Below are 24807 nucleotides of genomic sequence, written 5' to 3'. Positions count from 1 at the left end.
AAAAAAATCCTAAAATGTTACCCCATCTGTCTTTCCTCTACCCAAAGAGCAGAGCACCATAGTGGCATCTTTATCATCACAGTTACCATTTGTAGGGCATCCCTGATGTGCCAGATACATTACATGCAAAGGAAAAGCCAAAATTATACAGGCTTGCAAAGGCCTACCCATCTGGGCCCCAGTCCTGCCACCTCTCACCTCAATTCTCTGTCCAGGTCTCTGTGTCAGCCAAATCCACATCCACAGCTCTCAAGCAGGCAAGGATGTCCCCACCTTGGACATTCACAGTTCATGTTCCCCCTGCTTTTGCTCCAGATACCCACGTGTATCCTCAGGTCCTCCAAATCTTGGCTCCAGTGGTGCCTTGTGAAGACTTCTCCAACAGTCCTGTTAAACTGCACCTCTACCACACGCCAGTACTCTTATTCACCCTTTATTTTCTTTTTGTTTTCCTTCAGAGTATTCATCACCATTTGCCATATATGATTTCTTTTTAAAGTGTTTCTATTCCCACCAGAAGTAAGCTAAATTAGAGCAGAATATTTTAAGTTCTTGTTTACTGCTAGATCCTTAGTGCCTACAAGAGGGCTTTGCACATAGTAGACGCCAAATAAAAATATTTGTTGAATGAATAAATATTATCTCAAAAGTCACAATAATTCTGCCAGGTAAGACTTGTCCCCATTTTAAAATTGTAAAAACCAAGCCTGGGAAAAGTGAAGTGATGTGCCCAAGTTATTAAGTGCATTTAATAACAGCAGAGTACGCCATGGTTTGGATAGAGCATGATTTAACCAGTCCCCTCATGATGGACATCCAACTTGTTTCCAGTCATACTGCAATGAGCATCACTGCACGTGACTAAGGGAAAGTTGACTCACAGTAATAGAGACCCAGGGCAAGCTGTCTGCGTTTTAGGTCCAGCTAAGCCACTTACTTTGTGACCCTGGTTACTTAATCTCTCTGTGCCTATGGGAATAATACCTAGTTCATAAAGTCACTGTGAGAAATAAGCAGCTTACTATATGGAAATTCCAGAATAGTGGCTGACTCAGGATAAACTGCATGGCAGGGGGTGGGTAGTACGGGAAAAAAAAAATGAAGGCAATGTGAGACTAGAGGTAAAAAGACAAACACCAGGTTTGAGAACAAAAAAGACATGAAGGATAAAGATAGATCTGAGCTTTCAGAAAAGTATGAAAGATGCACTAGGAGACAGAATGATACCACCACCACCATCACCCAACACGAGATTTCCACACAGGACAAAGTCCTCAGTAACAGAAAAGCAAAGCAAGCAGCATCCTAAGGGGAAATCTAGTTTTATTAAAGAAAGTGAAGATTCTGCAAATAGCATGTATATGTGGTGAGGAGGGTGGGGGAAACTGTAAGGAAAAAGGATTCCAGAGGGTACAGTGAGGAGGGGAATCAGTAATAAAGAAACCGAAGCAGATATAAAAGAAAACAAGAACAGGAGGATGGCTTACCTGCCCCTTAACCACCACGCATCTCAGAAATGAAAGGCACAGTTGGAAGTGACTGGCCTCGAAGAGTGTCATTTTCAGGGCAAGTGTGGTGTCTGTTCACAAAGACCCTGGGGATAGGCTAAGGCTGACTTCAAAGTTTGGGGTGCTTCAAAGTTTGGGGTGTGTCACAGGCCTGGGTGTCACAGGTCCTGAAGAGGGGCTCTCTCCCTCACTCTGGTTAGACATAAGGGTAAGGGCTCTACAAAGTGAGTAACAGTATTTACTCATCTACAAGACTCTTAAAATATGGATACTCAGCTGAGAGGAATGGCTAACACCTACAGTCCCAGCATTTTGGGAGGATTTCACTTGAGCCCGGGATTTTGAGACCAGCCTGGGCAACAAAGTGAGACCCTGTCTGTATAAAATAATTTAAAATTATCCAGGTATAGTGGTGTGTGCCTTTAGTCCCAGCTACTCAGGAGGCTGAGGCAGGAGGATTGCTTGAGTCCAGGAGGCCAAGGCTGCAGTGAGCTATGTTCGTGCCACTGCACTCTAGCCTGGGTGACAGAACAAGACTCTATCTCAAAAAAAAAAAAAAAAGATACTTTTCAGCCTACAGATCCTAACTTTAAGGCTTTAAGGCATACAATCTGAAATGGTGTCTTAAATGATGGATTCTGTAAGGTAGCATGGGAGCTTCAGCATTCTTTAAATTGATCTACATCCATTTCTCAAGTTGGGCTGAACAAATCAAAGCAATTCAGGTGTAATTCTCACACCAATCAGCTGCCAAGAACAGACTGTCAGACAAGGTACAGTCAGACCAGCATATTTTAAAGCATTTTTAGCTGAGGGTCATTATCCAGCCAGTAAGATCCCTCGTGGGCAGGATCACTAACCAAGTGGAGTAGAATGCATACTCATATTTTGTCAACAGGTGGCAGCATTTATAATTTTTCCATTTAGAAGAGAATTACAAGTTGCAGGATGCTTTTACATTTACTAAAAGTAACACTTTAGTGTCCAAGAAAGGCTTTCTAAATGATTGACTAGCATTATTCTAGGTTCCTTAATTAGCCTATTTCAAATGTGAATATATTCCATTAATTGTTGAAGTAGAAATGCCAAAAACTAACATAAAATAAAGATCATGTTTAAGCATGGACTGCTTGCTTTCCTCCCTTTAGCTCCACAGAGGGGACTGTTCCGTTGCATGCTTTCTTATCATGCCTCCACACCAGACTATCCCTATCCCTTCTCCCCTAACCAAGCCTAGAAAAGCTGCTCCATTCTTTTCATTCAAACAGCCAATCCAGATTGAAAGCTGAAATTTTATGTTTTTAAATTTCTTCTAGAATCTGTCTTGTTATATCACTAATTATGCATCTACAGGTTGTTTTTTTAGATTCCCTAAAATATTTACCAGGTGCAGTGAGACACCATTAAATTCCTGACTGGTATTGTGTTCCCAGCAGTGCTGGTCCCTGGGCCTTGGCACCTGCTCCTCCCAGCCATGCCAAGAGACCAAGGAAGGGCAGCTCAAGCAGGAGGTGCTGCAGCAACAAGCTGAGGCAGTGGTGGGGAATAGAAAGTAGGACCCTTCTGTTTTTCTAATTTGGAGTGCATTCACTCTGCAGGAAGGGTGCAGAGCCAGAGTCCACCACCACATTCCCAGGCAACAAAGCAAACCCTCCGCCTAATGGAAATGAAAGGGCAGTTCGGAAGGGCAATTCTCAACATCCGCCTGGGGTTGGCAGCTTGTGAAAAGACTGCGACATCAGCCCCCTTCCTACCTCCATTAAGATCTGGAGCTAACACAGTTGCTTCAGACCGCCCATCTCTTCCCAGTTGTTGAGTAAGCAAGAACCAAGTTACAAATGCAAGCCATTGTTCATGACAATCAATCACTGAATGATTAGCTTAAAGTTGAAAGCAGGTGGTTGGTTATTCTTCCACAGCCTTCCCTAGCCCAGGAGTTCAAACCATTCACATCGCCAATTGGAAGTCGTAGTAGCAAATTAACCACCAAACGCTGCTTCTTGAAGGCCTTTTCTCTCCCCTATCTTATGCTTTCCTTATCTGTTTACACAAAGACCTCCATATTCCATGTCATCCAGTTATTATTAAAAGATGGTGAAAAGAATTTAAAAAAAAAAAAAGTCAAAAACAACAAATACCAGCAAGGTTGCAGAGAAACAGGAACACTTATACACTGCTAGTAGGAATGTAAATTAGTTCAGCCACTGTGGAAAGCAGTGTGAAGATTTCCCAAAGAACTTACAACTACCAGCAATTCCAGTATTAGGTATATAAACTGTTCTACCAAAAAAACACAAGTACTTGTATGTTCATTGCAGTACTATTCACCATAGCAAAAACATGGAATCAACCAAGATGCCCATCAATGGTGGACTGGAAAAAGAAAATGTGATACACACACACACAATGGAATACTATGCAGCCATAATAAGAATGAGACCATGTCCTTTGTAGCAACATGGATGCAGCTAGAGGCCATCAGCCTAAGAGAACTAACAGGAACAGAAAGCCAAATACCATCTGTTCTCACTTATAAGGGGTAGCTCATCATTGAATACACATGGACACAAAGATGGGCACAGACAACAGGGACTGCATGGGCCAGGATGGGGGCAGGTTAGAAGGCTACCTATCGGGTACTGTGCTCACTACCTTGGTGATGGGATCATCTGTATACAAAATTTACCCATGTAACAAACTTGCACATGTACCCCCTAAATCTAAAATGAAAGAAGAAGAAGAAAAAGGCAGCAGCAGCAGCTGTGCTCCAAATGTTGGCAACTGAAGTTTACACTCCATCCTATTACTCTGTGAGCCCCACACTCCCCACTGTGTTGAGAGCTCTAGAACCCACTTCCTGTTCATTAAAGCTCCCCGGGGCCACTAGTTATAGATCCCAGAGTTTCAGGAATTTGAAATAAGTGGATTCTGCCCTAAGGAAGCTTGTAGGTTAACAGGACACCCAAAGCTGAGGTGGGAGGATTCCTTGAGCCCAAGGGACTGAGGCTTCAGTGAGCTGTGATCATGCCACTGCATTCCAGCCTTGGTGACAGAGCAAGATGGAGGGAGGGAGGGAGAGAGGAGAAGAAAGAAAAAGACTTTAAAAACCTAGATATGCTACAATCACTACTTGGTGATCCACTGATAAACAGACGGTAAGTACTCCAGAAAATTTGGTTTTAAACCAAAAGTTTGCATCTTCAAAGAGGCTTTGTGAAATAAAAGATAAATTCCTTCAGGTAGGAATTCTTGGGGAAATTCCCAAATGGCTTCACTGAGATCCTGTGGAATCACCAAACTGATTCTTCGAATAAAGACACAGATGAAACTGTTACCTTATAACCCCTGTTCTTAAATAAGTTACACTAAAATCACTGAGCCCTTTTCCCATAAGGGAAAACACATATTCCACTGAGAAAGGAGCTGCCATCTGCAAACCCCTTGCTTAAACGCTCTTCTCTTTAGATAATCTGGTTGTTTTGTTTGAGGCACGGTCACCCAGCATGGAGAGCAGTGATGCAATCATAGCTCACTGCAACCTCCAACTCCTGGATCAGGGGTTCCTCTTGCGTAAGCCACCTCCCACCCAAGTAGCTGGACTACAAGCAAACATCATCACACCGGGATTGTGTGTGTGTGTGTGTGTATCTGTCTGGCTTTGTTAACGAAGCAAACATCACCACACCTGGGGGGGGGGGAGAGAGAGAGAGAGAGAGAGAGAGAGAGAGAGAGAGTGTGTGTGTGTGTGTGTGTGTGCGCGCCCGCGCCTGGCTGGCTGGCTGGCTGGCTTTGTTAACCAGGCTGGTGTCCAACTTCTGGGCTAAGGCAATTCTCCTCTTTGGCCTCCCAAAGTGCTGGGATTACAGGCATGAACCACCGTGCTTGTTCTTTGAATATAAGTCCCCCCAAAAAATTAGGGGAAAATTGATCCCACTGTATTTCAATTAAGATTAAAGAAATTTGTAAATGATTTCACCACATACCCATATTTCTATCCCCAGAACAGTAACAGAATTTAGTATGCCTTCTAAAGGCTCAGCTACAGATTGCAGGCATGACCTGTCTACAACTGGACATGAAAGTCTTTACTATATGCCAAGCACTGCTACAGGTATTGGCAATACAGCCATGAACAAAATGGACATAACCTGTGCTTTCTGCAGCCTGCACTAAGGGTGGAGAGAGAGGGGAGGAATGAAAAACCAAATATGCTGATAAATACATAATGTCACATTACTGTAATGTAAGAAGAATGATGTGGGTAGACAGAATGGTACAAAACAGACCTTCTGAGGAAGGGTTATCTGCGTAGGGATCTGTATCCAGCAATGCACACAGATATCTGGAGACAGGGCACTGCCGCAGAGGAACAGTAAGCATGAGGGCCCACAGCACGGACGCAGGGCACACACAGGTAGAAAATCATCAAACGGTTATGGAATATAAACCAAGTTTTGTTATCAACCGCCTTCAAAATAAATGGTATGAGTGTGCCTCAAAGCGGAATGAAACCCAGAAGCAAGAAAAATTTAAAGTAGAAAGAAAGTAGTCAATGTTAATATCCAATATAACTGGTATTATTAAAATAGAAAATCTGAACAAATGACAAAAGGATATATAACACAGGAAAACTTTCCTGAAAGGAAAGAACTGAATTGCAGATCAGGAGAACACACTCTATACAGGACATAAATAACAACTATCGAGTTATTCTATTATACACTGTGGCTGCGGCGGGAGGCGGGGGAAGTGGGGCGTGGGGGGCGGAATCACCTTGAAAAAGGCAGAAAAGGGCTGGGCATAGTGGCTTAAGCCTGTAAATCCAAGTACTTTGGAAAGCTGAGGCAGGAAGACTGCTTGAGCCCAAGAGTTCGAGACCAGCCTGGGCAACATAGCAAGAGCCTGTCTAAACAAAAAATAAAAACTAGCTGGGCATGGTAGCATGCCTGTGGTCCTGGTTACTTGGGAGGCCAAGGCGGGAGGATCCGGGCGTTTGAGAGTGCAGCAAGCTATTAATATGATTGCACCATCACACTCCTGCCTGCCTCTATTTAGTAAGACCGTGCCTCTATTTAACAAATACAAATAAAATGGGGAGTCAGGCCAGGAAAAATGAAACAATGGTTGCAATGTTTTGAAAGATACAACAACAACTCAAAAATATCATAGGTAGCTAATTGTTGAAAAATGAGACAGTATCAAACATATTATGAGCTCTTTGGTAGGGAGGGGAGAAGAGGGAAGGACAAAAAAAAAAATCCAACAAAATCCAGTCAACCCAGTGCTAAATGAAAAAGTTGTATTAAACAGCAGTGTACCTTTACTCAGATATAACTCATATACCAAACAATTCATTAAACTGTACACTTCAATGATTTCTAGTATATTCGCAGAGATATAACCAAGAGATTAATCAAAATAAAACAAGAAGTAGAGGTAGGTAAAAGAACCAGTGCACACAATTCATTTAAAATTTTTTAATGTAAAAAAAAAGAACTGAGGAATTACATTTGCAGAGGAAACTGTAATAATTTTTTAACAACAAAAGCCAACAAATAAAATTTTTTAATGTAAAAAAAAGACTGAGGAATTACATTTGCAGAGAAAATTGTAATAATTTTTTAACAACAAAAGCCAACAAAAATTGAGAGGGATGAAGGGTGAGAGAAGGTTAAAGGATGCATAAGTTCCCTCATGGGTTCACTGTAGAGACAATGCCTCCTGTTTAAATTTAAAATGTGAATTTAAAACAAAACAAAACAAATATGTCAGTCTCCTAGTGGCTTTTATAATATTAAAGAGCTCTCATAGGAATTAATATCCTTGGTGATGAAAAAAGATTTATCCGAAGCTCAGTAATAATTCCTTCAGGTTCACCTCAGTTTTGTTGTTAAATTTGAGTAAAATAAAGGCCAAGCACAGTGGCTCATGCCTGTCCTTCTAGCACTTTGGGACGCCAAGGCAGGGAGACCACTTGAGGTCAGAAGCTCGAGACCAGCCTGGTGGCCAACACGGTGAAACCCTGTCTCTACCCAAATTATTAGCCAGTCATGGTGGTGCACACCTGTAATCCCAGCTACTCAGGGGGCTAAGGGAGGAGAAATGCTTGAACCCAGGAGGCAAAGGTTGCAGTTAGCCAAGATCATGCCACTGCACTCCAGCCTGGGCGACACAGTGAGAGTCCATCTTTTAAAAAAAAAATCAGTAAAATTAAATACTTTTTAAAAGCACATTGGGGTCCAAAGTGGCTCCCGCCGGAGGTCATGGCGCTCACGAAGGCGAGGTCATCAGTTCAAGGCTAACCTGAGCAACCTCAAACTGATTGGCAAAAAAAAAAAAACCACATCAAGTATGATGCCCTGGTTGTTTCTGGCTGGTGGAATTTCAGGTGATTTGTTGCTTTCCTTTGCATTTTTCCATACGGCCTGGATGTTTTACAGTGATCACGTATTACAGCAAAAGATAAAATTAAATTCTCTGCAGTTTTCCACATCTCATTCTCCCTTTAGCCCTAATCAACCTGTGCATCTCTCCAAAATCTGGGTTCTCTTATTGGTGATAGGACAATCAAGAGTTTTGTTTTATTTTACATTACTACACAAGGTTTAACAGAACAAGGGTGATTTTTTTTCTTTGAGACAGAGTTTTGCTCTTGTCCTTCAGGTTGGACTGCAATGGCACAGTCTCAGCTCACTGCAACCTCCGCCTACAGTATTAAAACTATTCTCCTGCCTCAGCCCTCCCAAGTAGCTGGGGTTACAGGCACCCGCCACCACGTCCGGCTAATTTTTGTATTTTTAGTAGAGATGGGGTTTCATCATATTGGTCAGGCTGATCTTGAACTCCTGACCTCAAGTGTTCTACCAACCTCAGCCTCCAAAAGTGCTGGGATTACAGGTGTGAGCCACCATGCCCAGCCAAGAGGGGTGATTTTATGCTCTGTCCACCTGTGCTTTATGAGGGGTGACTATGTTGATCCTTATTCATTAGAATGACAGTGTTTTTTGTATAGTTTCTCAGTAAGTTATTGCTGAAATGTTAAATCCTAACAACTATGTAAGTTTCAAGGTGTTTCTATTGTAGCTTAAAATCAATTATAATAAATAATATATGTCTACCATTTGCTTACCTGTTTTCCAGAACTCCACTAAGAGTTTTACATTTGTTAATCAGTCCACGCAAACCTATGTGTGCCATGAACATGCTTATTTTACGGATTAAAAAAAAAAATCCAAAAAAGAAAACTTTGCTTGCTCAAGACTATATGACACAGCACAGTGGCTTATGACTGTAATCTCAGCACTTTGAGGGGCTGAGATGGGAAGACTGCTTGAGGATACGAGTTCAAGACTAGCCTGGGCAACATAGCAAAATTCCATTTCTACAATGCATTTTAAAATTAGCCAGGCAAGGTGGCATGCATTTGTAGTCTCAGCTACTCAGGAAACTGAGATGGGAGGATCCTGAACCCAGTTTGAGGCTGTAGTGAGCTATGATGGTGCCACTATACTCCAGTCTGGGTGACAGAGCACAACCCCACCTCAAAAAAAAAAAAAAAAAGGCCAGGCACAGTGGCTTATGCCTGTAATTCCAGCACTTCAGGAGGATGAGGCAGGCAGATCACCTGAGGTCAGGAGTTCCAGACCAGCCTGGCCAACATGGCGAAACCCAATCTCTACTAAAAAAAAAAAAAAAAAAAAAAAAGAAATAGAAAAATTAGCCAGGCGTGGTGGTAGGTACCTGTAATCTCAGCTGCTCAGGAGGCTGAGGCAGGAGAATCGCTTGAACTCAGGAGGCAGAGGTTGCAGTGAGCAGAGATCGTACCACTGCACGACAGCCTGGACGACAGAGACTCCATTTCAAAAAAAAAGACAAGACGGCACAGCAGCTTATAAGTTACAGACTGGTATTCAGGTCTGATTCATAAGCCCATGCTTTTTCTACCATGTTAATGTCTTTTAGCATTGTGGTTTGTGCACTGTGAGTGCACAATTGTTAAACTAGCAAAGTATGCCCTCGGATGCTTTAAATGATGTTTTGCAATGAATTTTCTTAATCCATCCAATTCCCAAGAATTGGATGAATTACCTGTTTTATGAATTCATCTCTCCTAATATCTAAAGTTAGGAGTTGAAGCATTTCATCTTGTGCCTTACTTTATAGACTTCTAATTAAGTGGCAATAGCAAATGGGCTAGGTGCATCTGAACATATAAGACAAGACACGCCCAAATACAGAGAAATCACAATTAAATGTCTAAATTTAAAAGGTTAATAATCCAGTTAATTTTTTTTTTTTTTTTTTTTGAGACAGAGTCTTGCCTGTCGCTCAGGCTGAGTGCAATGGCACGATCTTGGCTCACTGCAACCTCTGCACCCTGGGTTCGAGGAGTTCTCCTGCCTTGGCCTCCCAAGTAGCTAGGATTATAGGCACCTGCCACCACACCCGGCTAATTTTTTTGTATCTTTTAGTAAAGACAAGGTTTCACCATGTCAGCCAAGCTGGTCTCAAACTCCTGACCTCGTGATCCCCCTGCCTCGGCCTTCCAAAGTGCTAAGATTCCAGGCATGAGCCACCATGCCCGGCCCACAATCCAGTTAATTTTTAAATGTTGGAAATAAAGTTGAAAAATATGTTGTTCACACTTTTAAACTCCAAGTTTTAAATTTTACTTTTAACTTCCTCTAACTCATTTTTAATATTAACTTTGATGCTTACTCAACTCCGTTTTTTAATTTCATGAAAGGTTTAACTTTTGCCCCTGTCTACTTGCCAGCCTCACTGGCTCATACTTTCAACTCCAGGGTTACCCAACTACTTGTGGTTTCCAGAACACATCATGTTGTTTCATACCTCTAGAGCTTTTCCACATGATCTTCCCTCCCTCTAAAATGTGTTTCATTCCAACCTTCCAAAAATGGTTCCTGGTCTCAGCTTCTCCAGGAAGCCTTCCTAATACCTGTCTCCCTCACCTTCAAAAGGGGGTCACCTACTTCCCTCTCTGTGCCAGATGTCACCTTTCACTGCCTCTTCACTGGTGCTCCCAAGACCCTTCCTATTATGCAACCATTTGTGCAGCACTCCTGAACTATGAGGTCAGGAAGCATGCTACTCCCTCTTGGGAATGATGGCTGCCTCATTTATCAAGACACAAAAAATGTATACTCAATTTGTTTATTGATCCATGAACCAAGCTTTCCTAGGGTCTAGTCAAATATATATATACATGCATTTTCCATATTGTTCGTTAATACTGAAATCTAGTCAATCTCTGAGACACACATAAAATAAGTTACCATTGTATACTATATTATGGTACAATTGTTCCTAACCCCCAAAGCACCAGTCAGATGAATCAGAAAAAAGACACCGGAAATGGACTTGGAGGACAGAAATGCAGAACAGATTCTTTATCAAATGAGAAAGAGAAGAGATCCCAGGCTTCACCATGTTTTATCGTCAGCTACTCTGAGCTCATATTGACATCAAGGGTGCAGAATGTAGGGAAAGTCACTAAGACAAAAACTGAGTTCCCAGCGTTTTGATTTAAATTAAAGAAACTAAAGATAACCCTCACTACCTAGGGTAGCAAAAAAAAACTGAAAACAGCCTAGCGCGGTGGCTCACACCTGTAATCCCAGCACTTTGGGAGAATGACGTGGGCAGATCACAAGGTCAGGAGATCAAGACCATCCTGGCCAACATGGTGAAACTTCGACTCTACTAAAAATACAAAAACTAGCTGGACGTGGTGGCGCTGCCTGTAGTTGCAGCTACTCGAGAGGTTTACGCAGGAGAATCACTTGAACCTGGGAGGCGGAGGTTGCAGTGAGCTGAGATCGCGCCATTGCACTCCAACTGGCAACAGAGTGAGACTTTGTCTGGAAAAAAAAAAAAAAAAAGCTGAAAACACCACTGGATTCCGAGTATCAGGAGAGCCAGGCCCTACCTAGTCTCTTTCTTGCTCTACTGTGGTGTTTGGCCACTGTTTGGCACATAGCCGGTAATCAATAAATAGTTATAGAAAATTATGAATGCTTAGCACCAGAAGATATTCATGCAATCACCTGGGAGCAATAAGGAGTCCTAATAGCTTCAGTGGAATCAGAAGCTAGATACAAAGTCGCAACAGGCAGTATACTTTGGATAAAGTGAAGAAGATGGCAGTGTGCCAAGATTTCAGGTCACGTGTGTGCAAAGTAGAGAAGTTCCTTTTTAAAGTTTCCCTTCTTGTTAAAGAATAAGTGTGCTAATAACTTTGTTAAGCCCTATCCTATGTAGCTGTTAAACATGCCATGCTTACAGGCATATAGTACATTCTATGTCCTTGTACTTTAACCAAGATTATCTGTGCTGGATGTGTTCACAGGCATGTCCCAGCTCTCCACTGCTTTTATCTGTTTAAAAAGTTTTAAATTGTTAGCCAATTGGGATTTATTTTAGATTGTGAAGTCTGGTTCCAGCCAACAGAGATCAGACACAGCAGTAAGGACAACCCCAAATGCATAAGGAATACATTTGTCTGCTTTCCTTTGTTCGTTGTACCACAGTGACTAGCAAGGGGACCCTTCCTGCAGTTCAGGAAGTAAAAATTACGTTGCTGAAAGATCCTTTGTCTCAGTGCTAATTTTTCTTTGTGGCACCGACCATCTGTTTCCAAAATGTGTCACCCAAATGTCTCTTCATAACTTAACCCCACTGAATAGTGGTATTTCCTGTGTAACTCAACCATTACTGCTCTGTTTAGAAAACTGTCACCTAGACAGGGTGTGGTGGCTCACACCTGTAATCACAGCACTTTGGGAGGCCAAGGTGGGCTGATCACCTGAGGTCAGGAGTTCCAGACTGGCCAACACAGTGAAACCCCATCTCTACTAAAAATATAAAAAATTAGCCAGGCATAGTGGCAGGCATCTGTAGTCCCAGCTATTCAGGAGGCTGAGGCAGGAGAATCACTCGAACCTTGAAAGAATTTGCACTGAGCCAAGATCACACTACTGTACTCCAGCCTGGCAGCAAGAGCAAAATTCCATATTAAAAAAACAAAAACAAAAACTGTTACCTAGTCTTACATGAGGTAGATATACTCTTTCTTCTTATTGGCCATCTTCTTCTAGAAAAGTCATTTGGTCTCTCTTAGAGCACTAACTTGAAATTAATTATATTTAAATTTAAATTAAATAAATTCTTTTATTTAAGAATACCAAATACTTTACAATTACGTCAGAAAGTCTAAGGATTCCTAATAGGAAAGTCCAAATCCTCCAAAATCTAAAACTGAGCGCCAACATGATACTCAAAGAAAATGCCTATTGGAGCATCTCAGATTTTACATTTTTTTTTTGGATTAGGGATACCGAATCAGTAAGTATAAGGCAGATATTCTAAAATCAAAAAATCTGAAATCTAAAATACTTCTGGTCCCAAGCACTTTGGATAAGAGATAATCAACCTATATAACATTCCTTCTTCCAACATGATAAAAATTGCCAAACCTACTTACAACACAAACTTAAAGACACAACATTCTGGGGAACACTTTTATGGTTATCTGGCTACAAAAATAATTTTTTATGTAAACCAAACTCAACAAATAACTGCTGATCCTTCATGCACACCAAACACATAGTCATGAAATGTCTTGATCAAACTCCACCATCAAAGTTCAAGGGGGGGGAAATGCCAACAAAGAAAATAACATTCATTTAAGGGTCACCGTCCAAATTCTTTTCTTTCTTTTGGAGACAGAGCCGCATTCTGCCACCCAGGCTGGAGTGCAGTGGTGCAATCATGGCCCACTGCAGCCTTGACCTCCCCAGGCTCAGGTGATCCTCCTACCTCAGCCGTCGACTAGCTGTGACTGCAGGCGTGCACCACCATGCCCAGCTAATTTTTCTATATTTTTGTAGAGAGGGGCTTTCATTGTATTGCCCAGGCTGGTCTCGAACTCCTAGGCTCAAGTGATCCTCCTGCCTCAGCCTCCCAAACTGCTGAGATCACAAGCATGATCCACCACACCCTACTGTCTCCTCAAATCAGAACTTTGGATGATAAAAAAAAAAAAAAGTCAGGCATATTTACATTGTCTTGGGGCATGGATAGAGTTTCCAGAAATGTAGTACTAAGACTAATCAACACACACCCATCTTTTTTCATGCAATCATTTTGACCAAAAATGTCACTCCTTACTTGCAAAAATCATTCCACTTAACTCTTGGAACACCTCACCTGTACCATGTGTGGCTGAATATGTGTCTCTGAACCCTCCTATGTCAGGAGCTCCTTGACAAGCTTAGTCTACCTCTAATTCCTCTTTTCCACACATTCTTCTTCACTGTCACCAGCCTAGTGCATTAGTCACACCTATACTTTATTCACTTTAGAAATATCCAGGACCTATTAGATGTAATAATGCTTGCTGAATGAACAGAGCTACAATGAGAAGGACAAGTCACGGGTATGTCAAGAAGGACAATCCTGCTGAGAAACTAAACATTTTAATTGTTCAATCCATGCTTGGCAGATACATATGGCCACAGCACCCTAGTAGAGTTCCACAAATTTTACAGCTGTTCTTCATTCTTTAGAAATCACCACAACTGCTTTAAACTTTCCATTCAAGACACCAGAATATACATCACTGCCTTAGTAACAACCTGAGATTGAAGGGTTATGTGGTAATGATTTTTCAGTGCTAAATATTTAAAGATAAATGAGTAAGATAAACTACTGCCCTCCTACACATAAACACATATACACATACACACAGGAAGAAAGGGCTAAATTTTTTTTTATTAAAGCAGAATTTTTGAGTAACCTTCTAAACAAATCTATTATATATTTTATTTTTGAAACATACCCTAGACTCACAAGGGCAACCGAAAAAAAATTACCCTTGGCATTTCCTAAAAGATGTGATTCAGAAGATATTTTTGGCTTTTTTCTGTAGACATATGTTGCCCAGTGGGATGTGACACTCTTCAGAGGTCTGAATCAGAAGGAAAAATGTGGAGACGGTAAGGTCAGAGCTGTTACGTACTAGCCTCGTATGGTAAAACACATTCGCAAAATCAGGGCAAAATACTCTGGCTCCAGCATCTATAATTTAGTTTGTGAACATACACTTTTTACTCGGCTACACCACAGGCTCTGGGTGAGTGCGTAGCCAGGAACATCTCAACTCTGAAATCATGTAGTTCTCAGGGAAAACAGAGGCACACACACAAACACTGCAGACATTCAAACAACTCTGACTTATGCTAAAAGCAGAACAGAATTACCTTCAGAAACCACTTGTTAGTGGTCAGCATTGCTCAGAATGAAACAAACCAGGGTCCAAATACAACCATGGACTGAATGCTGACTCTTGTGCTAAAGGTTATCATTATTATCAATGAAAAGGATTAAATTACATTTCATTTACAAGTCCAAAATTGAAGGCTGTTTTCTACAAAACCAAACTTTGAAATACCAATTTAAAATATTTTGATAGCCACCCCTAAAATCATATGGCAGATAATTCTACTATATCTTGGTACATGGAGATAAATTGGGACTGATTTGGGGAACTTCTGGATTGCTATTTTAATGCACAAGTAAGCAGTTAAGTTTTGAAATGAAAAAAACAGTTACTAATGCATCTCTCTCCATGGCTATATACCTCACTGCTGGCCTGATATGGTCTGGCTGTGTCCTCACCCAAATTTCATCTTGGACTGTAGCTCCCACAATCCCCAAGTGTCATGGGATGAACCTGGTGGGAGGTAACTGAATTATGGGGGCAGGTCTTTCCCATGCTGTTCTCGTGATAGTGACTAAGTCTCATGAGATCTGATAGTTTTAAAAACGGGAGTTTCCCTGCAATAGCTCCTTTTGCCTGCTGCCATCCACATTAAGATGTGACTCGCTCCTCCTTGCCTTCTGCCATGATTGTGAGGCTTCCCAAGCCACATGGAACTGTAAGTCAATTAAACCCTTTTCCTGTATAAATTACCCAGTCTTGAGTATGTCTTTATCGGCCACATGGAAACAGACTAATAGTTGACCCTTTTTTTAAAAAGTGAAAAATTAGCTGGGTGCTGCGGCTCACACCTGTAATCCTAACACTTTGGGAGGCCAAGGCAGGTGGATCACCTAAGGTCAGGAATTCAAGACCAGCCTGGCCAACTTGGTGAAACCTCGTCTTCACAAAAATACAAAAATTAGCCGAGTGTGGTAGCAGGTGCCATTATCCCAGCTACTCTAGAGGCTGAGGCAGGAGAATCACTTGAACCCGGGAGGAGGAGACTGCAACGAGCCAAGATTGTGCCCCACTGCACTCCAGCCTGGTGACAGAGTGAGACTCCATCTCAAAACAAAAAGTGAAAATTTTGCTTTTTTTTTTTGAGACATGGTTTCGCTGTCACTGAGGCTGTAGTGCAGTGGTGCCATCATGGCTCACTGCAGGAAACTCCCGGGCTCAAGTAATATTATGGCTCAGCCTCCCAAGTAGTTGGGTCTACAGATATGTGCCACCAAGCCCGGCATTTTTTCTTTTTTGTAGAGACAGGGTCTTGCAGTGTTGCCCAGGCTAGTCTCAAACTCCTGGCCTTAAGCAATGTATTTGTTTCAAATAGCTGATTCCTGTTCCTTAGTTACTATTTCACCTCAAGATCACTTAATAAGCAATAAACAGCCTCTCTCTGAAACAAAGAAACAAAAAAAAAAACCACCCATTTTATAACAAAATTAGAAGCCTTGTGTATTATAATCCTCTGGTAGAATATGTCCCTTAAAAATTAAAGGAAACTAATTAGAAAAGGCTCCTGTCACTAACACAATAAACTTTTGAGAAAATAAAAGAGAAAGGAAAAAAGAAAAAAAGAGGAGGAAAACGACTCTCCATATGTGTGCATACATACATACATATATAAATATATACATGTATACACACACACACACCAACACACACAAAAAAAGAATATTTCTTAAGGGCTGGGAGTGGTGGTTCACACCTGTAATCCCAGCACTTTGGGAGGCTGAGGCAGGCAGATCACTTGAGGCCAGGAGCTCAAGAACAGCCTGGCCAACATAGTACAACCTCGCCTTTACTAAAAAAAAAATACAAAAAAAAAATAGCCAAGCATGGTGGTGTGCACCTGTAATCCCAGCTATTCAAGAGGCTGAGAAAGGAGAACTGCTTGAACCTGGGAGGTAGAGGTTGCAGTGAACCGAGATTGTGCTACTGCACTCCAGCCTGGGTGAGAGAGAGAAAGACTCCGTCTCAAAAACAAAACAAAACAAAAACAAAAAAAAACTCAACTAAACAAAGAATATTTCTTACCCAACTGGAAAGAACTGTAAAGGGAAGGTAGTATTGAATGTTTTTTCAGCAAGGGCAAAGCTGACCAAACCACAGAGCACTCACCCTCCCTCTGCTCCCTACATCCCCACTTGGGGTTCCCCTGGCTTGGATCTACTTTACCCATTTCCACCCACGGTGTGCAGGATGCCTCTCAACAGCCATATGGACCAAGATCATGAGTCATCATCTGTCATCAGAATGCCTTTCTCGACCTTTCCACATTCAATCACCTTTAGCACACTCAACAAGCACGTCCTCCGCAGAGCATATGCCGGTGTAACATAAGGAGTCTAAAGCTGAACATGGGAACCAGGCATCCCTCGCACTCCACACCTTGCCAAATGGATTTACTCCAGAGCTTTAAAGAAAAATCGCAACTGAAAAAGTGACCATATGGGTTTTCAAGGAGAAAAATACTAACCAAATCATTTGGGAGGCTGACGCACTTTACTAAAACAGGCCTATGATGTGGAAGAACTTCAGTTACTCAGTCCTGAGGGGAAGACGAAGTCATGGCAAAAGCAAGCACTGAAGAGATACAGAAAACATTCCATAATTGAAACTGACTTTTATTCTGCCTTGCTAAATACTTTTAGAGCTATTTTTGAAGTGAACACTTTAAATAGTCACCCCCCACCCCAAATATTCAGGACTTGTACATCAGTCACAACAAACAATGACAAACACTCATACAACACTTACATAAAGCAAGCACTCTCCTAAGCACTTTACATATATTTGCTCACTCTGCCCCTCTTTGCTAATCTGTGTTTCATGAGCAATCAGAGGCCCAAGGTCACACAGTCTGCCAGAAAGTGGCAGAGCGGGGATTCAAGTCAGGCAGTCTGGCAGCATCAGGGTCCATGCTCTCAATTATTATACTAACCCTCTTTCCAGAGGAGTTTAACACAGATGATCCTTTTTAAACACAGGACTTTTAAGTTCACTAAGCCTATACTAATTCATTTTGCAAGGTGAGAGGACTTAACAATTTAAAAATTTTAACTGGAGATACTGTTAAGTGGCAGCAAAGTCAACGTTGATCAGTCGTGATAAATACACACAAAGCATTGGGGGTGCTGTGGTTTGAATGTCTCCTCCAAAACTCATGTTGAAATTTAATTGCCAATTTAAAGGCATTGGGAGGTGGGGCCTTTAAGAAATTATCATGACCTCCCAATGGGGTTGTTTATCTCATGAGTGGGCTCCTGAAAAAAACTAAGTTTAAGCCCTTATTCCCTCTCCTGTGTGAGCCTTCTCATCATGTGCTGCCTTCCACCAGGTTACAACACACAGCAAAAAGACTCTCAACAGATCGGAGCACCGTGGTCTTACTCTTCCCTGCCTCCAGAACTGTGAGAAATAAATTTCTTTTCTTTATAAATGACCCAACCTGAGGCATTCTGTTATAGAAGCTCAAAATAGACTAAGACAAAAAATGGATACCAAGGAGTGGGGCTGTTTCCATAACAAACACCTAAAAATGTGGCCATAGCTTTGGAACCAGGTAATGGGCAGAGGCTGGAAGAATTTGGAGGAGGCAGCCAGAAACACCCTAAATTGCCATGAATGATGCATCAAGGGCAATTATGGTGAGAACTCAAAAGAAGAGGGGAGCTGTAGGAGAAGGTCTGAATCTTCTTAAAAATTACTCAAGGGGGGCTGGCTCGGTGGCTCACGCCTGCAATCCCAGCACTTTGGGAGGCCAAGGCGAGCAGATCACCTGAGATCAGAGTTCAAGACCAGTCTGGCCAACATGGCGAAACCCTATCTCTACTAAAAATATAAAAATTAGCTGGGCATGGTGCCATATGCCTACAATCCCAGCTACTTGGGAAGCTGAGGCAGGAGAATCACTTGAAACTGGGAGGTAGAAGTTGCAGTGAGCCGAGATCATGCCACAGCACTCCAGCCTGGGCAACAGAGTGAGACTTTGTCTCAAAAAAGAAACTACTCAAGTGGTCACAACCAGAATGTTAGCAGTAATTGGACACTACAGGCCATTCTGATGAGGTCTCAGACAGAAATGTAAAAGAAGGTATTAGAAAATGGAGTAAAGGTTATTCTTGTTAGACAGCTGCAAAGACCTTGGCAAATTATGTCCATGTCCTAGAGCTTTATGGAGTGCAAAACTTAAGAGCAATGAACTAGGATATGCGGTGAAAGAAATCTCTAAGCAGTAAAGCATTCAAGCTGCTGTGTGGTTACTTTTAATTGCATAAAATGAGATGTGAGAGCAGAGAGATGATCAAATACAGTTGACCACTGAACACATGGGTTTGAACTCTGAGGACATACTTTATACCAAAATTTGTTCTTTTCTTTTGAAACAGGGTCTCAGCCATCTGTCATCCAGGCTGGAGTGCAGTGGTGTGATCATGCCTTACTGCTGCCTCAACCTCTCAGGCTCAAGTGATCCTCCCACCTCAGTCCCAAGTAGCTGGGACTACAGGCACATGCCACCACACCTGGCTAATTTTTGCAGAGATGAGATTTTGCAATGTTGCCCAGGCCGGTCTCCTGGGCTCAAGTGATCTGCCCAGCTTGGCCTCCCAAAGTGCTGGGATTACAGGTATGAGCCACGACACCCAGCCAAGGATTTTTTCAATAAATACAGTTGGCCCTCCATATCACTGGGTTCCACATTCACAGCCAAATGCAATATAGTATTTGCAGGACGCAAAACCCTTGCACATGGAGGACTGACTTTTCATATCCATGGGATTCACAGGCTGGAGTATGTATGGATTTTGGTATGAGGGAGTGGTCCTGGAACCAATCCCTTCCCACACCGCTTACCCTCGGCAGATACTGAGGGATTATATAGTTAAAAGAGAAGCAAAACAGAAGAATTTGGAAAATTCTTGCATGGCCATGTAAAGAGTGGAAAAGTATGTTCAAGAGGGAATATTAAGTGTATGGTCAAACAAGCTATTGCTCAAGCATGGCTAGAAGGAAGCCAGGTGCTATCAATCAAGACAATGGAAGAAAGACCTCAAAGGCATTTCTGAGATCTCTCGACTACCCCTCCCATCACAGACCCAGAGCTCTAGGATGGTAGACTGGTTTCAGGAGATGGATAGCATTCCTTGGCCTCCCCAGCCATGACTCAAACAGCTTCAGGCATGGCTCCAGAATGCAAGTCCTGCAGGGCATGGCTTCTTCCATCTAGATTTCAAAGAATGCCAGGGACTGCCTGGAGGCCCAGACAGAGACCTATTGCAGGATAGAGCCACTGCAGACAGCTCCCATTAGGACAATGCCCAGTGGGACTGGCTGCCACAGAGTCCCCAGTAGGGCAGTGCCTTGTGGAGCCATGGGAGTGAGCCACTGTCAACACCCCAGAACTGTAAATCCACCAGTATACAACTCCAACCCATGAGAGATGCTGAGTGGACTGAGCCCAGCAAAGTCACAGGGGGTGGGGCTTCTGAGGTTCTGGGAGCCCAACTCCCATCCCAGTGTGCCCAGGACGCAGAATGTGGGGTAGATGGAGATATTCTCCATCTTTACGACTTAATGTCTCCCCTGTTGTATTTTGACTTATCAGGGACCACTTACTCCTTTCTTCTTGCCTATTTCTTCTTTTGGAATGGTAATGTCCATCAAACACCTTCCTACCATAGCATTTTGGAAGTAGATGACTTGCATTGATTTCACAGGCTCACAGTTGAAGAGAATTTGTCCCAGAATGAATTGTACCTTATAAATCTCACCCATGGCTGATTCAGATTGGACTTTTGAGTTGATGCTAGACCAAGTTAAGACTTTGGGGGCTACTGGGATAGAACAAATGTATTCTATATATGAGAAGGACATGAGTTGTTTTTTGTGGGGAGGTGGGTAGGGGCAGAATGCTAAGGTTTGAATGTCCCCTTCAAAACTGATGTTGAAATTTAATTGGCAATGTCATGTTATGGGAGATGGAGCCTTTAAGAGGTCATTAGGGCTCTGCCCTCATGAATGAATTAATGCTCTATCACAGAAGTGGGCTCTAGATCAAACAACAGGCTCCTGATAAAAGGATAAGTTCGGCTCCCATTCCCTCTCAGAGGCATGCACTTCTTCCCCATGTGATGCCTTCTGCCAGGGATGGTGCAGCAAGAAGGCCCTCATCAGATGCTGACACCATGCTCTTGGACTTTCCAGCCTCTATAACTGGTGAGAAATAAATTTCTTTTCCTTATAAATTGCCCAGTCCAAATATTCTCTCTAGTGTAGACAGGGTTATGAAAACTAAGAAACTCAAAAAGCCTGGAAGGCAATAAAAGAAAACCCTGGGGCTGTTGTACCTAACATCAGCCACACTTCCTATCAATTCTTTCTCCTCAATTCACTCTCTTATGAATGGGTGCCTCCCTCTTTCGTCCCACTGCTATTATTGCTTAAATTCAGGCCTTCAACATCTCATAGTCCAGTTATTCCAGTGATCTCTGGTTTGTAGTCACAACTCTCCTCCATGCCCCAGCACCTAATCTCTCCTGAGCTGCTAATGGAATAGTCTTTCTGAGAGACAAATGTGATCATATTACACCCCTACTTAACTTCAGTGCTTCAAAAAGCCAATAAATTCCAGTCCCACCATCTTTATGCAAAATCAAAGGCTATCCACCCCAGGATTTCCTCTGCAACCTCTGCTTGCAGGCTCAGAAAAATACTAAGATAACTCATTCCCCTTTCACTCTGTTTACACTGGCCCTCTGCTGGGGAAAAAAAAAAAAATCTACCTTCCCTATCCCCATTCATCCACCTGAGGACCATTTATCTATTCATCACTTTCCATACAGTTCTTCCAACACCTCCTCCTACCAACAGAACACATAATTTTCCCCTTTGTGTCCTCAGAGTACCACATATATAATGATTCTTTTATAGTGTCAGTAACAGTGTCTTCCTATTTACCAATAATGTTGAAATAAACCTCCTTGCATCTTTAGGCAGAAATCCAGAATGGGACTGCTGGATCAGAAAGTATCTATAATGCTAACTGCTCTCCAAAGGTTGTTCATTTTATTCTTTCAACAATATTTGTTTCCTACACATTCAATAAAGGATTTTCCAATGTTCTTTCTCTGTTAATCTGACAGGTGAGAAATAATAACTCATAGTTTTATTCTGTGTGTCCTGTGGTGAATGAAAGAACATCTGATTGAAGAGGAGTTATACTCAGGATGACTTATGGAAACAAAAGGGCTGAAGCAATAACAGAAATTTGGTGACAATTTGCTTCAAGTCAGTGGTTCTCATGATGGTGATCTGGAGACAGAAGAAGTAAGAGGCTTCACCACAATGGGTTCCTATCATATTGCCAAATTACAATACTAAATAAATGACAGAAAGTTTAGAAAAGTAAGGCATTTTCCAATCGGCAAGAAGTTAAGAGAGAGTGCAAGACCTTAACCGACAATTCCCAGAAATCCAGCTTACCCACAGCTTCAACTCACCATCAAGGAGCCAGTGTTGGCCACGCCTGTTCTCCAACTCGGACATCATTAGGCGTGTGATCACATGGTCTGGAACCAAAAGACTTTTCTCTATGTACTGCTTTGCCATCTCACCAACTTCTATTAAAAAGACAAGAAAAAAACAGGTATTCAAGAAAACTTCCCAAACAAAAAGCTCACCAACGCTTTTCTGACAGTTTCGCCTTCTCTCCGTTCTTCTTGATATGGGAGGAAATTCTTAGGTAGTTGTAGGTATGTTTTTAGTTTTTAAAATATTCACCTCAATAAGTGGGACTGTTGCCTAACATTTATCTCCCAAAAAACTAGAAAAGCAGCTTTTTGAGACAGCATAGCACCCCCCTGACCTCCCCCGCCACACACACACACCAAAAAAAGGAAGAAAGAAAGAGTGGCCAGGTATGGTGGCTCATGCCTGTAATTCCAGTACTTTGGGAGGATGAGGTGGGAGGATCACTTGAGCCCAGAAGTTTAAGCCTGCAGTGAGCTCAAGCGTACTGATTGTGCTACTGCCTCCCAGCCTGGGCAACAGGAGGAGACCCTTTCTCCAAAAAAGAAAAATACATTAACTGGGCAAGAAAAAAATAAGAGTAGAAAATAAAGTCAAGAAGAAGGATGATACATAAAAGATATAGAGAAACCCTGGATAATTCCTAGAGGTAAGCCACAAATTGGGCACTGTGCCTCTCAACAGTTTATGGTAACAAAAAAACATGATCAACCACACAGTGTACAGAAGACTAAAGGAAGATGAGAAGCACAACCATTCTTTAGAGAGACCAAAGGAAACAAGTTCCAGTCTAAAAAGAATGCCACATAATACAAACAACAACAGCTTTACGTCTTTTCATAAACTTCAATATAAGAAGATAGCACCTTGCTGACATAGTTGTAAAAAGCAACACAGTGTTATTAGTGGAATGCCAAATTCATAAAAGGATGTGAAGTTTTAACAAAACCACACAAATACTTTCAGGGGAAAACTGCTTCTATCTTCATTTAAAATATTAATTTCCTATATGTAGAAACTGTGAGTTGCATTTAGTAAAACAAACTGTCAGTTTAAATCTGTACATTTCCAAGAACTAAATTTGTGTTTTATTATTTTTTTTAACCACAAGTGAAATCCTCTGCTCTTGGGGTAACTGATAATGAACCCTTAAGAATCACATTCTAGACAGACCAACTCAGTTCTTTTAAAACACCAAGATCCAGGTATGATGGCTCATGCCTATAATCCCAACACTTTGGGAGCTTGAGGATCACCTGGGATTATGAATTTGAGACCAGCCTGGCCAACATGGCGAAACCCTGCCTCTACTAAAAATACAAAAATTAGTCAGGTGTGGTGGTGGGCGCCTGTAATCCCAGCTACTCAGGAGAATTTCACGAACCCAAGAGGTGGAGGTTACAGTGAGCCAAGACCGCGCCACTGCACTGGATGGCAGAGCAAGGCTCAGTCTCAAAAAAAAAAAATTAGCTGGGCATGGTGGTGGGCTCCCGTAATGTCAACTGCTCAGGAGGCCGAGGCAGGAGAATCACTTAAACCCAGGAGGCAGAAGTTGCCATGAGCCAAGATCATACCACTGCACTCCAGCCCAGGTGACAGCGAGAATCCATCCCCAAAAAATAAATAAGTAAAAATAAAAACACAAAACAGAATTATATTACTAGAAAAAGGCTCAAGAATCATTTGGCACCACCCACTTACTTTTTTTTTTAATTTTTTTAGCCACAGAGCCTCACTCAGTCGCCCAGGCTGGAGTGCAGTGGCGCAATCTCGGCTCACCACAACCTCTGCCTCCCGGGTTCCAGCGATTCTCCTGCCTCAGCCTCCCGAGTAGCTGGGATTACAGGTGTGCATCACCACACAAAGCTAATTTTTGTATTTTTAGTAGAGAGAGGGTTTCACCATGTTGGCCAGGCAGGTCGCCAATTCCTGACTGACCTCAAGTGATCCACCCACCTTTGCCTCCCAGAGTGCTGGGATTACAGGTGTGAGCCACCAGGCCTGGCCTCCCCATTTTCACCTTTAATTTAGGTAGAGTCCTTGCTTCCCCAGATTCAGTCTGTTCGCCACAACCTCAACTTAAGCACTGAAGATATGCGCTGTGAAGAGCTCCGTATCTCTTGGGTACCACCACTAGACAAGAAGCTCAAAATGCAGACCCAGTGATGCGGATTCACGAACACGCTGCAAGAAGTGAAACAAGAAAGACAGCCACATTGGTGTATGTGACTGAACATGAATGTGAACGAGCTACATTCATTCTACAAGTACGATATTTAATGACTGCATACCCCATAACAGGTCATATTCTAGAGATGTAGCAGTGAATAAAAGTTCCAGCTTACAGATATTTAAGCAGTACTACTTTAAGAGAGACAATAACCATTAGTTGAGTGCATGCTATATCCCAGGCACTGGACTTTAAGTGCTTTCTGTAATTTCATTTCATTTAATCTTCTTAAGATCCTCACCTTCAGATAGAAG

At 42.2% G+C, this 24807-nt stretch overlaps 1 protein-coding gene across 8 annotated transcripts in view; it reads right to left on the bottom strand.

Annotated features, from left to right (window-relative positions):
- Window positions 1-24807, bottom strand: part of AK4 (adenylate kinase 4) — an 84526-nt gene that overhangs the window by 18840 nt on the left and 40879 nt on the right. For all 8 annotated transcript variants that reach the window (XM_035251742.3, XM_054236375.2, XM_078332131.1 and 5 more), the window contains one exon: window positions 22296-22415. In XM_035251742.3, the coding sequence (XP_035107633.1) occupies window positions 22296-22415 (120 nt within the window). The remainder of the gene's footprint in view (window positions 1-22295; window positions 22416-24807) is intronic.

The sequence above is a fragment of the Callithrix jacchus genome, chromosome 7, assembly GCF_049354715.1.
Source record: "Callithrix jacchus isolate 240 chromosome 7, calJac240_pri, whole genome shotgun sequence".
NCBI lineage: Eukaryota > Metazoa > Chordata > Mammalia > Primates > Cebidae > Callithrix > Callithrix jacchus.
The sequence above is the reverse complement of the archived record's forward strand: the minus strand, read 5'-3'. Positions and strand labels throughout refer to the sequence as shown.